General features: G+C 44.8%; 1 protein-coding gene across 4 annotated transcripts in view; it reads left to right on the forward strand.

Moving 5' to 3' along the window:
- The first annotated feature begins 1,060 nt into the window (after positions 1-1,060).
- Positions 1,061-12,047, forward strand: part of MYO5A (myosin VA) — a 193,863-nt gene continuing 182,876 nt past the window's right edge. For 2 of the 4 annotated variants that reach the window (XM_082734714.1, XM_082734715.1), the window contains exon 1: positions 1,083-1,401. In XM_082734714.1, coding sequence (XP_082590840.1) covers positions 1,375-1,401 — 27 coding nt within the window. In that variant the 5' untranslated portion in view covers positions 1,083-1,374. Of the gene's footprint in view, positions 1,402-12,047 lie in introns of all 4 variants that reach the window. The other 2 variants (XM_082734712.1, XM_082734713.1) reach the window with 2 other exon arrangements.

Below are 12,047 nucleotides of genomic sequence, written 5' to 3' on the forward strand. Positions count from 1 at the left end.
ACAAAACAAGGAGTTCAGTCAACCAGGAGTGAAAGTACGGCGGGTGCAGAGCAGGTAGAAGGTGAAGATAGTATGGGGTCAGAGGTGGTAAGACTACATTCTTGGGCTTGATGTGCAAGGATAAGGGTGAGCACACTGAATGCCACTCCTGAGACTACTTTGATTTCTTTCTTTCTTTTTTTAAGATTTTATTTGAGAGAGAGAGAGCATGAGCAGGGAGGAGAGATATGAGGGGGAGAGAGAGAGCGGGAGGCAGACTCCCCACTGAGTAGGGAGCCCACCGCTTGACTGGATCCCAGGACCCTGAGATCACGACCTGAGCCAACACCAGTTGCATTATCTACAGAATTCATTTGCAGTATGGACTTTCCACAAAAGTCCTCTGCAATTTTCGGCTGGCTTCTGGATAGCTTCCATGGCACCATGGAATCAATCATCACTCAGAATAGGAGGAGGAAGAAGGCTGGGGCAGAAGGGTAGTGGTATACGTTTGCAGACATATAGGTCTAGGAGAGGTGAGCACCTGGGTTCCCCCCTAGGGGCATCTTGTTTCAGATGCCCAGGTTTTTAGGGTGAACTTGGTGATCTTCTATCTCAAATTACTGGTCCTCCCTACCCAGCTCCCAGACCGCTGCTCCTAACAGGATTCTTCTGAGTTCTAGGTTGTTCTATTGACTTAGAAGAAGCTTCCTCCCAAACCCTTTCCCTAGAAATGCTCAGAAGAGGAAAAGCAGCTGGAGACTCCCAGTGATTTACCTGGACAGGCGCAGTGCCACCAGCTATCGCCGCCCCTCTCGGTGGCTGGGCCGTACTGCGCAGTCCAGGGCTCGCTTAGGGGAGAGGGGCGTCCGGGGCGTGACGCGCCCCCGGGGCAGGTGTGCCACGGAAGAGAGGTCGGGGGCGCGCTTCGGAGCCTCGGCGGCGGCCGCGCACGCGGTCAGGCGGAGGATGCTCTGGGCGGACCGCCCAGGGGAGGCCGCGTGCGCGGGCGAGCGCCGGGGGCAGCCGCGGGGGTAGCGCCGGAGCGCAGCCTCCTCCCGCTCCCACAATGCACAGGGCGGCGGCGGCGGCGGCAGCGGCGGCAGCGGCAGCATCACCGGCCGCCCAGGCGGCTGCGGAGGCGACCCCGAGGACCCCGGGCACGCGGAGCGCTCGCGCCTGCTCGCGGCGCGCGGGGCAGTGATGGCCTGGCCCCCGCGGGCCGCCCGCGCCTGAGGCGCCCCGCCCCGCCCCGCCCGGCACCCTCGCCCCGCCCGGCCCTGCCCCGTTCCCTGCCGGCGGCTGCCTGGGCGCTTCCTAGTCGGCGCGGGCGGCCGCCCAGGCGAGGTACGGCCTCCGCTCAGGCGGGGGGCGTCGGCGCCGCGGGACCCCGCCATGGCCGCGTCCGAGCTCTACACAAAGGTGAGGCGGGCGGCGCCGTGGGGAGGGGGCCGCGCGGCCGGGCGCCGCGGGCTGTCAGGCTGGGGCGGGGCGGGGTGGGGGTGCGAGGGCCCGGCGGCCGCAGCACCCCGGTCCCCCGCGTTTCGAAATCCCCCGCCCGGCCCTCCTGCCGCAGAGGCGCCTTCCTCTTTCGGGCGTCGGCGGCGGAGGGCGGCCTGCCTCGGGGGGCCCTCTGGGGCCGCTGCCCCGCTCCCCTGGCGGGCGGCTCGGCGGGTTTCCGACTGGGAAGGGGGCCTGGGTCAGGGCTGCCCCGCCCGCCGGCTGGGTTTGGAAGAAATCCTGGCCGCGGGAGATGCTCGTTCGGCGCGAGGAGATGCTCCCTCCCGTGGGGACGGGCGCTTGGAATAACGCCTTGTGCTGGTATGCGGGGCCACTTCTGCCACCAGCCAGCCTTTCCGTGCGGCTGTTGGGAACCCTGCACACGGCCGCCAGCCGCTTCTCACCTTCCGCCGCCGCGTTTCAGATGGCTTCCCGGGGGTGGCGAGCGCCTGGGGAGGACGCAGCCGGCTGGATGCGAGATGATTCACGGGCTGGGATCGTCGGCTCTCCTTGGTCCCCGGGAGTTGCTACCTACGTGTAATCCCTGCGAGCCTTGTTACACTCCCTGCCTTCCCCGTCCGCTGGGGCGAGGCTTTCCTTCGGGGTTTAGTGTAAGGACAGCGGCAGCCTTTTCTCTCTTACACCGACATTCGTATTTTCTGGGTCTGCTAATCTTTGCACGAATGGCCCATTTTGGAGAACTGTCCCTTTGAAGACTTCTGAACACTGCTTGGGCAGTGTGTGGTGCTCTGTGAATGTGTGTCGTCATGGCACTTTATACTGTAACTCACTGTAACGTAGGTGTTTTGCCAACTATTAATTACCTTTAGTTCCAGTTAACAGAATGGGCTTAACTTTCCAAGTTCGTGTTAGCTGCAGAATCTCCATTTAGGATCTTAGAATTATTGTTTACAAATGTGACCCCAGTAAGCCCAGGACCCAAGTCGCAGCATGTTTTTAGAAGTGTGGACCTGCCATCAAGAGACCTGGATTCTAGCCCAGGCCTTTTCACTTACTGTATGACCTTGGGCGAGTCACTTAACTTCTTTTGTTCAGTTGTCTCTTATCGGTAAGTGGAGTTAATTATACCTGCTCTGCATCTTTCAAGGCTCTTGTGAGGATCAAACCTAGGAATTAGATGGGAAAGCTTTTGTAACCCATGAATTTCTCAAGAAATGGGTATAGGATTAATTTTACCGTGAAACGCCTTTCTAGCCACAGACTTAAAATACTGTACAATTGGAACTTCTCTCTAAACCTGGTAATTTTCTTTCTTTCTTTTTTTAAGAGATTTTATTTATTTATTTGCTAGACAGAGATCACAAGTGGGCTGGGAGGCAGGCAGAGAGAGAGAGAGAGAGAGGAAGGGAAGCAGGCTCCCTGCTGAGCAGAGAGCCCCATGTGGGGCTCCATCACAGGACCATGACCTGGGATCATGATCTGAGCCGAAGGCAGAGGCTTTAACCCATTGAGCCACCCAGGCACCCCTAAACCTGGTAATTTTCTTAGGCATTGTAGGTTTCTAATGTATGAATGAATGTAATTGGAAACTGATTTGGCTACTTTATTAATAAACATTAATCCTAACTATGCGCCAGGTACTACTCTAAGTTCTTTACAAATATTAACTCATTTAATCCTCATAATGATGGTATGAAGTAGGTACTGAGAAATATCAGAGGCATTTTCCTATGAAGAGATACAAGTCTGTAAACATTCCTTAGTTACTTTGTATAGCCCTCCATTCTACACTGCACAGTGAGGAGTCCCTTCCTGAGCTGTCTAATTGTAGACTGATTAACTAGAGACTGATTGGATAATAAATTGCTCTTGGTCTTGAATCAGCTTTTTTCTCCCAAAATAATTTTTCAGAAAAAAAAAAAAAACACTATGATTTCTAGGGGCATCTGGGTGGCTCAGTGGGTTAAGCCTCTGCATTCGGCTCAGGTCATGATCTCAGGGCCCTGGGATCGAGCCCCACATCAGGCTCTCTGCTCGGAGCCTGCTTTCCTCTCTCTCTCTCTATCTCTGCCAGCTGCTCTGCCTACTTGTGATAGCTCTCTGTCAAATAAATAAAATAAAATAAAATAAAAACACTATGATTTTTATTTTTATTTTTATTTTTTTTTAAAGATTTTATTTATTTATTTTACAGAGAGAAATCACAAGTAGATGGAGAGGCAGGCAGAGAGAGAGAGAGGGAAGCAGGCTCCCTGCTGAGCAGAGAGCCCGACGCGGGGCTCGATCCCAGGACCCTGAGATCATGACCCGAGCCGAAGGCAGCGGCTTAACCCACTGAGCCACCCAGGCGCCCCAAAACACTATGATTTTTAAATCTCAAGGTTTTGGCTTTTGGTCATAGCTTCATCACACGCTCTTAAAATTCACCTTCTAGTCGTTGTAAAGACAGTCTGGTTTAGACATCAAGAGTAAGTTGAGCTTAAATTGCCTTTTTTTTTTTTTAAAGATTTTATTTATTTATTTGACAGATCACAAGTAGGCAGAGAGGCAGGCAGAGAGAGAGGAGGAAGCAAGCTCCCTGCTGAGCAGAGAGCACGATGTGGGGCTCGATCCCAGTACCCTGGGATCATGACCTGAGCCGAAGGCAGAGGCTTAACCCACCGAGCCACCCAGGCGCCCCTTAAATTGCCTTTTAAATACATTTATGTCCAAGTATATTCTAGTGTCTTGGCTATTTGTTGACTTAATTCTTTTTGTGAATGGACCTTCGCTTAATGGTGGGTCAAAATATTTTTTGAGCACCTCCCGGGTGCTAGGTACTGTCCTTAATATTGAGAGGTTCGAACAATGAACAAGACACAGCCCTTTCCCTCAAAGGATTCACAGTCTGTTTTTTATATTCTTGACCTACTTTGAATATCTGGGAGCATAAATAACCTGTTGTTACCTCCACAGCAGGCAGACAGCTGGTGTGATATTTCTAAGTAGAAATTAGGGAGTGGGTCAGGACATGGGGAAAGTTGGAATGATTCCAGAGGTAAAAGCTTGGGTAGTGATTACTAGAGGAAGAGGGAAATCATTAGATGTTAAATCAATGGATAAACACAAGGACTTTTTTCTTCACAGAGGATTATGGGGAAGGAAGTTCTGGAGTAGATTACAAGGAAAGATGTATTAGTGACATGTCATAATTATGGTATTCAACATAGTGGTTAAATCTGAAAAGTACCCTTTTAAAAAATGTCATTCAAAGCAGATTTTGATGTGTGATACAGATCAGCTCCCATTACTGTGAAAGGAAAGAGACCATTCAGTTTATTTGTTGCTAAAATGATAATGGTTTTGTCACAGTAATTTATCAGGGCTTCCATTTTGTAAATTTTTCCAGGCAGTATAAACATTTTAAGGGCAATAACTAGGTTCCTAGGATATAGCATTTCTGGAAACTACCATTTTTTTTTTAAAGATTTTATTTATTTATTTGACAGAGAGAGAGAGATCACAAATAGGCAGAGAGACAGACAGAGAGAGAGAGATGAGGAGAAGCAGGCTCCCTGCTGAGCAGAGAGCCCTATGCGGGACTTGATCCCAGGCCCCTGGGATCATGACCTGAGCCAAAGGCAGAGGCTTAACCTACTGAGCCACCCAGGCGCCCATGGAAACTAACATTTTGGTTAAAATATGTTTGTTGGTTTTTAAAGTAAAGGCTTTATTAAGAGGTAATTTACATACCATTCCATTCCCAACTTAAAGTTTATAGTTCAGTGGTTTTTAGTATATTCACAGAGTTGTGGGCCAATTTGTTTTTATATCCACCTGGCTTGTTCCCAAAAGAATTGAAAATGGCTAAGATATCTCACTGCTTCTGATTTTGAAAATATTTGCTAGTTTTGACTTGCCAGTGGCTATATGAATCATAATGTCACCCATAGATGCTTTCAGTAACTTCAGAGGATTCCGCATTTGTGGAGGAGAATTGGAATGATAGTCCTCCTCACATGAACTTCCCAAACAGGGATAACACCAAAAATACTACAGAATGGCCAAGATTACCTGAAGTTGTTTAATTAAGAGTCCCACTGTGTATCAGGATGCTGAGTTTTGTAACTGTACAAAAACCTCTAAAACCCCTGCTTGAGAAGCCATGTAACCTTTCCTAGATGAGATAGCAGTTTAGGCCAATAGATTGTATATCTGTACTCTTCCTTTCCTACCATATTCCTTCATACCTACTGAAGCCTAGATTTTTTCTGGGCCTCTTCCCTTTACCATCAATCCTGGAAATTCTTACATTTTCGTCTTGAAAGTACATTTTTTCAGACTACTTTCAACATCTGAAAGCAGGACAGAAACCTCATGTCTGATCATGTGCCAGATTTGGGGTTTAGTAAGTACATTTGATTTACTCAAGTGTCCTGTCATGCTTCTTCTATTTATCCTCCTGATGTCCCTAATAGTCTGTCTCCTGTAAATAATGGTTTGGGATGACTAGTCTCCTTGTAGGAATGAAGTAGGGTATAAAGAAGTGATTAAACAAGTAAGCACGTTTTCAGGCAGGTTGAACAGGATGAGTAATAGAGAGGAGAGCTGGGAGCCAAGGGAAACCAAAGAAACTGTTGCAGGAAACAGAATAGGAAATGGTTGCCTGGTAGACTGAGGCACAGGCAGATGGGAAGGGATGGAAGGGGACCAACTTGGGAGACAGGTCTCTATGATGGATGAGATATAGGGTGGGAAGGAGAGGGAACAGTGTAAGTTAACACCAGTAGCTCTAGCTTTGGAAACTGGAAGTTAATTCCCATTAAACCATGAATTTTTGTGGACTGTGGAACTTGTAAGCTACTCAGAAATACTTCAGACTGCTTGAGCAAAGAAGAAAGCTCATGACTTTCTTGAAATTTGTTATTATCTCTTGAAGTATGAATGTCTGGTATATTGCCCAGTGGCTGAAAGAGTACAAAGAGGTTTTAATTTTCATGAGGCCACCAGAAAAACATTTTAAATCTTCCTATTGCTTTTAACTGTTCAAAGGAGGGAAACTCTGGAAGAGGGTCTGTGAATGGGGTTTCTGGGATTTAGCTACAACCTCCAAAGTGTTGGGGCAGGGTGGTGGGGGCACTATAGAAAAGTGTGGGAGAGGAGAGAAAACCCCTCTTACCTTACATCTTATCTCAGAAGGTAATTTAGCTTCTTCGTTTTTAACTTATAATGGATTTCACCTCCAATGGGAGTATCTAGGGGCACATGGCCCACCGGAGGATAGATTGATTTATTTGTTTCCACTTTCGGCAATTTCTAATGAAGTGTAAGAAATTCTCAGAAGTAGAAATTCCTGGGTGATCTATGGAATAAGGCCTCGCCCTAGGTAGAACATCATGTGGGCAACCCCACTCCCCCATTCCATCCCCGGATAGCATGTCTTCTTCCCAGACCTTTAGCATTTGTCTCCCTGTGGAGTTTGTCTTCTCCTTTCCTTCCAGCTATCTCTCTTTATAATAAACTTAGTGAGGTAATAATTTATATGTAATAAAATCCACTCATTTCAACTGTGTAGTTCAGCAAGTGTGTGTGTGTGTGTGTGTGTGTGTGTGTGTGTGTGTGTGTGTTTTGAATCCAGTCTCTGTGGGGCAAAGTGCCATACCAGTTTTGCTTTTTTAGGATTTTATTTATTTATTTGACAGAGAGCAAGAGAAGAAACATAAGCAGAGGCAGTAGGAGAGGGAGAAGCAGGCCTACTGAGCAGGGAGCCCAATGCAGGTTTCGATTCTAGGACCTTGGGATCATGACCTGAGCTGAAGTCAGACGCTTAACGACTGAGGTCCCCTAGTTCAGTGAGTTTTGACAAATATATTCTATCATGTAACTATTACCATAAGCAAGGTATAGAACATTTGCATCATCCTCAGGAGTTTCTTGTGCTAAACTTCTTCTCTTTCCCAGTTTATTCTTTGTATAGCTAAAATGATAATTCTTAAAAAATATTTTATTTATTTGACAGAGATTACAAGTAGGCTGAGAGGCAGGCAGAGAGAGAGGGGGAAGCAGGCCTCCCGCTGAACAGAGAGCCCGATGCAGTTCTCGATCCCAGGACCCTGAAATCATGACTTGAGCTGAAGACAGAGGCTTAACCCACTGAGCCACCCAGGCGCCCTTAAAATGATAATTTTTTTTTTTAAGATTTTATTTATTTATTTGACAGAGATCACAAGTAGGCAGAGAGGCAGGCAGAGAGAGAGAGAGGAGGAAGCAGGCTCCCTACTGAGCAGAGAGCCCGATGCGGGGCTCGATCCCAGGACCCCGGATCATGACCTGAGCAGAAGGCAGAGGCTTTAACCCACTGAGCCACCCAGGCGCCCCTAAAATGATAATTTTAAAAATAAAATCCAGTGTACTAGAGTTGTGCTTACCCATTGGGACAGCAGGAAGAATTATTTGTCTGTTTTTAAAATATATATTGTGGTTTCACCTTAACCCAACCAGGAGAGATACTTAATGTAGAGGACTGAGCTGGGGTGTCGCTCCTGTGGAGTTTCATTCACAGTGGGAGGTGAGAGTGGGTGGTGGAGGTATTTAGGTGGTTTATTTCATCTTTACTTCGCATGCTTACCCCTGTGTCTGCCTTTGATGCCTTGGGTCCTTAGGTCCTTGGTGTGCTAAAATGCCCTTTGTTCAATTGTCCAGTTCCATCTACCTTGGTTGTAATGACATACTGGGTTTGTGGTGGTAACAGATTTTTCAGCTGCAGAAACTTATCCCTGGCTTTTTTTCCCTTTCTCTTTGAGGCCCTCCTCAGCTGGAAGTCCCCTAAACCAGCAGCCATTAGCATTAAACATCTCCTTGTACAATAGAGACTTTTTGCCAATTGTGGAACTTAGGGATGGTATGATTATGTTTTGGTTTCAAAATAATGGCTCCAAACTTGGTTAAAATCCAGGGGGATGTACATCTATCTACAACTTTTGGCCCAATGTGCTGCTATGGCCAAAAACATGAACACATTACTGAACTGGAGGGAGGCCGGACACTAAAAAGATAAGTTTTGTCTCTCCTTAGTCACTCATACAGAAACTTGCATTTTTCATCGGACAGCCTCTCCTTTGCTATTCTGCCTTCTGCTCCCTTTTTGCAATATAGTCAATAAACTATCTCCTTTAAAAAGAAAACAAACAAAATAAAACAAAACAAACTTGCATTTTCTTGGCCAGGAATCCTCTGTGGATGGTTGGGGTTTCTACTTCTTGATAAAAACACTCTGAAACTAGAGGAATTTCAGAATGGGAGAAATAAAATGATTGTGGCAGTAAAGTAGGTAGATTAGAAAGGCAGGACTCTTTAATTTAAAAAGGTGAAGGTGGAAATTGGGGAAGTATTTAACATCAAGAATAACAAGTTTGTAACATCAGACCTCAGTAGAGATACTTGTTAGATCTTGAAATAAATGTGTCATTTAAAATGAATTTCTTCTTTAAACATTAAGTTTATATTTATGAAACTTATTACCTCAAGTTATGCTGACAGCTAAGATGTAATAGATTTTTTAAAAAGGGTCTGGATAATTCATGCCTCATAGTTCTGAGATACCAACTTAACAAACATCTCTTTGACAGTGTTAAGCAGTTTACCAGCCAGAGCTATTTCAGTTGGAAGTAACAAACACAACTCAAAGCTAAAAACGATTTTATTTGCCTCTAAGACCTGGACGCCCAGGCCCATGGATTCAAGGCCAGAAAATGGTCTCTGAGGCTCTCTTGTCACTGGCTTTCATGTCAAATTGTGCTGTTTACCATTGGTTTCATCCACATGACAGCTCTTTTTGTGGTGAAAAAGATGGTCAGTGGCACCTGCAGATCACATGATCTTTCAGTTCTGGGCCTGGAGGAAGTCTGGTAAAAGAACTCTGGTTGCATTTGCTAGGGGTCATGTGCCCTCTCCTTCCACTGTGCTGTGTAAGGAGGGGCGGGGGATATTATGCATAGTCAAGCTCATCTCAAAGACCAGGCGGAGGATAGGACATCATAATTGATAGCTCCACTCAGAATTGGTGGGGTGGCTGAAAGTTGTTGCCCCTCAGAAAGAATAGTTAATATCCACCACGAATAAGTTACTAAAAATACAAAGCAATTGAATTCTGCCCCTCCTTTTGCATGGCGAGGAGGACATTGGAAATCTCTCCCTCCCCCGCTCCTGCAAACCATAGAATCATTTTCAATTTTTTTTTTTTTTAAAGAGCCAATGAGGGGCGCCTAGGTGGCTCAGCGGGTTAAAGCCTCTGCCTTCGGCTCAGGTCATGATCCCAGAGTTCTGGGATCGAGCCCCGCATCGGGCTCTCTGCTCGGCAGGGAGCTTGCTTCCTGCTCTCTCTCTCTCTCTCTCTCTCTCTCTGCCTGCCTCTCCGCCTACTTGTGATTTCTGTCAAAAAAAAAAAAAAAAAAAAGAGCCAATGAGAATCCATATAAACAAATGTTACTGAAAGCGTATCAGAGATGGAAGATTTGAAAAGTATTTTTCATTTAGTCTTGATCGGGGGTTATGAACCCTATGTCTTCTTCTGTTCTGATCTTTTTCTGCCATATATCCTCAGTGTTTTATTTCCCCTCATTTCCTTCATGTTTTTGTTTGAATATATTATTCTTTCCCCCCATTTCCATCTACAGATAAGTTGTAAAATTTGTTATTCCTGTTTTATTCATTTCCAGTGTTCTTTTTCTGCTTTCTTGCCTTCTACACTGTTGTCTGCTCCTAGACACCCTACTCCTTTATTTAATTTCCTCACCCTAATGCTCTGTTGTGCTTTGTTATACCCAATACACATGCGTGTGCACACGCACACCTCCCTAAAATGGGATAAAATAAATTCTTACGAAGTGAATTGTTATTTAGTGACTTCTTAGATTAAGGAGGAAACTTCATTTCCTCAAATCCTGGTACTTTTTGCTTTACCACTCCCTGAATCTGACATCACAATAGGAAGTAATTTCTCATGAGTTTACATAAATTATTTTCTGTGTATCGGAGTATCTATATGTTTTAAACAAACATTTTTGTGTTAGACTACACTTTAGACTAGTTAGAACTTAGTTTTGCATATTTTATTTTGTTTATACTGGAGTATATACAATAAGGGGACCAGCTATTTTTTTAAGGATATGACCTTACTTTAAAACATTTTTGTAGCAGTCCTTAAAAAATTTTTACCTGGAATTGGTCTCTATATGCTCAAGCTGAGAAAAATCTTACTTCTAATTTGACAAGCATCATGCTCATGCTGGGAACAGAAGTCCTGGAGATGTTTTTCATAAAATCAGGACATCTGTATTTTAATATAGAATTTGGGTCAAAACCTGGATTAAATGTTTATCAAGTCAGAATATATAGATAGTTCTGTCTCTTTCTATATAGTATCTATCTATCTATCTATCTATCTATCTATATCTTAGTATAGAAGTAAAAAAGTTAAACCCACTAGAGTTAATATTGTATTTTAACCCATTCTTCCTGTTTTTACTGATATTTTTTCATCTTAGACCAAAATTTCTCAACTTCTGTGCTACTGCCATAGTAGTCCAGATAATCCTTCCTTTCTGTGGGCTTTTCCTGTGTATTGTAGGATTTTAGCCAAATCCCTAACCTTTATCTGCTAGATCCAGTAACATCTCTCACCCCCAGTTGTAATAACCAATCCATATGATCTACAGACATTGCCAAATATCCCCGGGTTTGGGGGGGTGTCAAATCTGGCCTCGCTCTGCCCTACTCAAGAACATCTGCCCTAGACCTTAAGGCTTAGACTAGGGTAAGAAAAAGTGGAAAAGAGTTAGAAATAGAAGCAGAAATTTTTTGGAAAAAACTTTTAGGGGTGCCTGGGTTGTTCAGTTGTTCAGCATCTGCCTTAGGCTCTGGTCATGATCCCAGGACTCTAGGATATAGATCTCTATTGGGCTCCCTGCTCAGCAGGAGGCCTGGTTCTCCCTCTCCCACTCTCCATGCTTGTGTTCCCTCTCTTGCTGTGTCTTTCTGTCAGAAAAATGAATAAAATCTTAAAGAAAAAAACCTTTTTTTTAAAAAAGATTTTATTTATTTATTTGACAGAGAGAGATCACAAGCAGGCAGAGAGGCAGGCAGAGAGAGAGAGGAGGAAGCAGGCTCCCTGCCGAGCAGAGAGCCCTATGCGGGACTCGATCCCAGGACCCTGAGATCATGACCTGAGCTGAAGGCAGCGGCTTAACCCACTGCGCCACCCAGGCGCCCCAAGAAAAAAAAACTTTTAAAAAATAACTTTTTGGTAATTTTTTTTCTGCTTAGAGAAATCGTACATCTCAGACAATTTTGAAAATACAGAAACATATAAAGGAAGAAAATTTAAAAAAGAAAAAGAAAATTAGAAATAAACTAATACTACCCAGGGATAATAATTGTTAATTATTAATTTATTTCCTTAAGTCTTTCATCTATATTGATACAGTAATTTTTATGATTTTTTAGTATATGTGCTGCCGAAGCGAGCACTTATGATTTTTTAAAACTTAATATATATTGTGAAAATTTTTATATTATTAAACATTCATTGAGAATATTTTTAGTGGTTGGATAATATTCTATCACCTGGA

The sequence above is a fragment of the Mustela nivalis genome (genome assembly GCF_964662115.1).
Source record: "Mustela nivalis genome assembly, chromosome: 6".
Taxonomy (NCBI): domain Eukaryota; kingdom Metazoa; phylum Chordata; class Mammalia; order Carnivora; family Mustelidae; genus Mustela; species Mustela nivalis.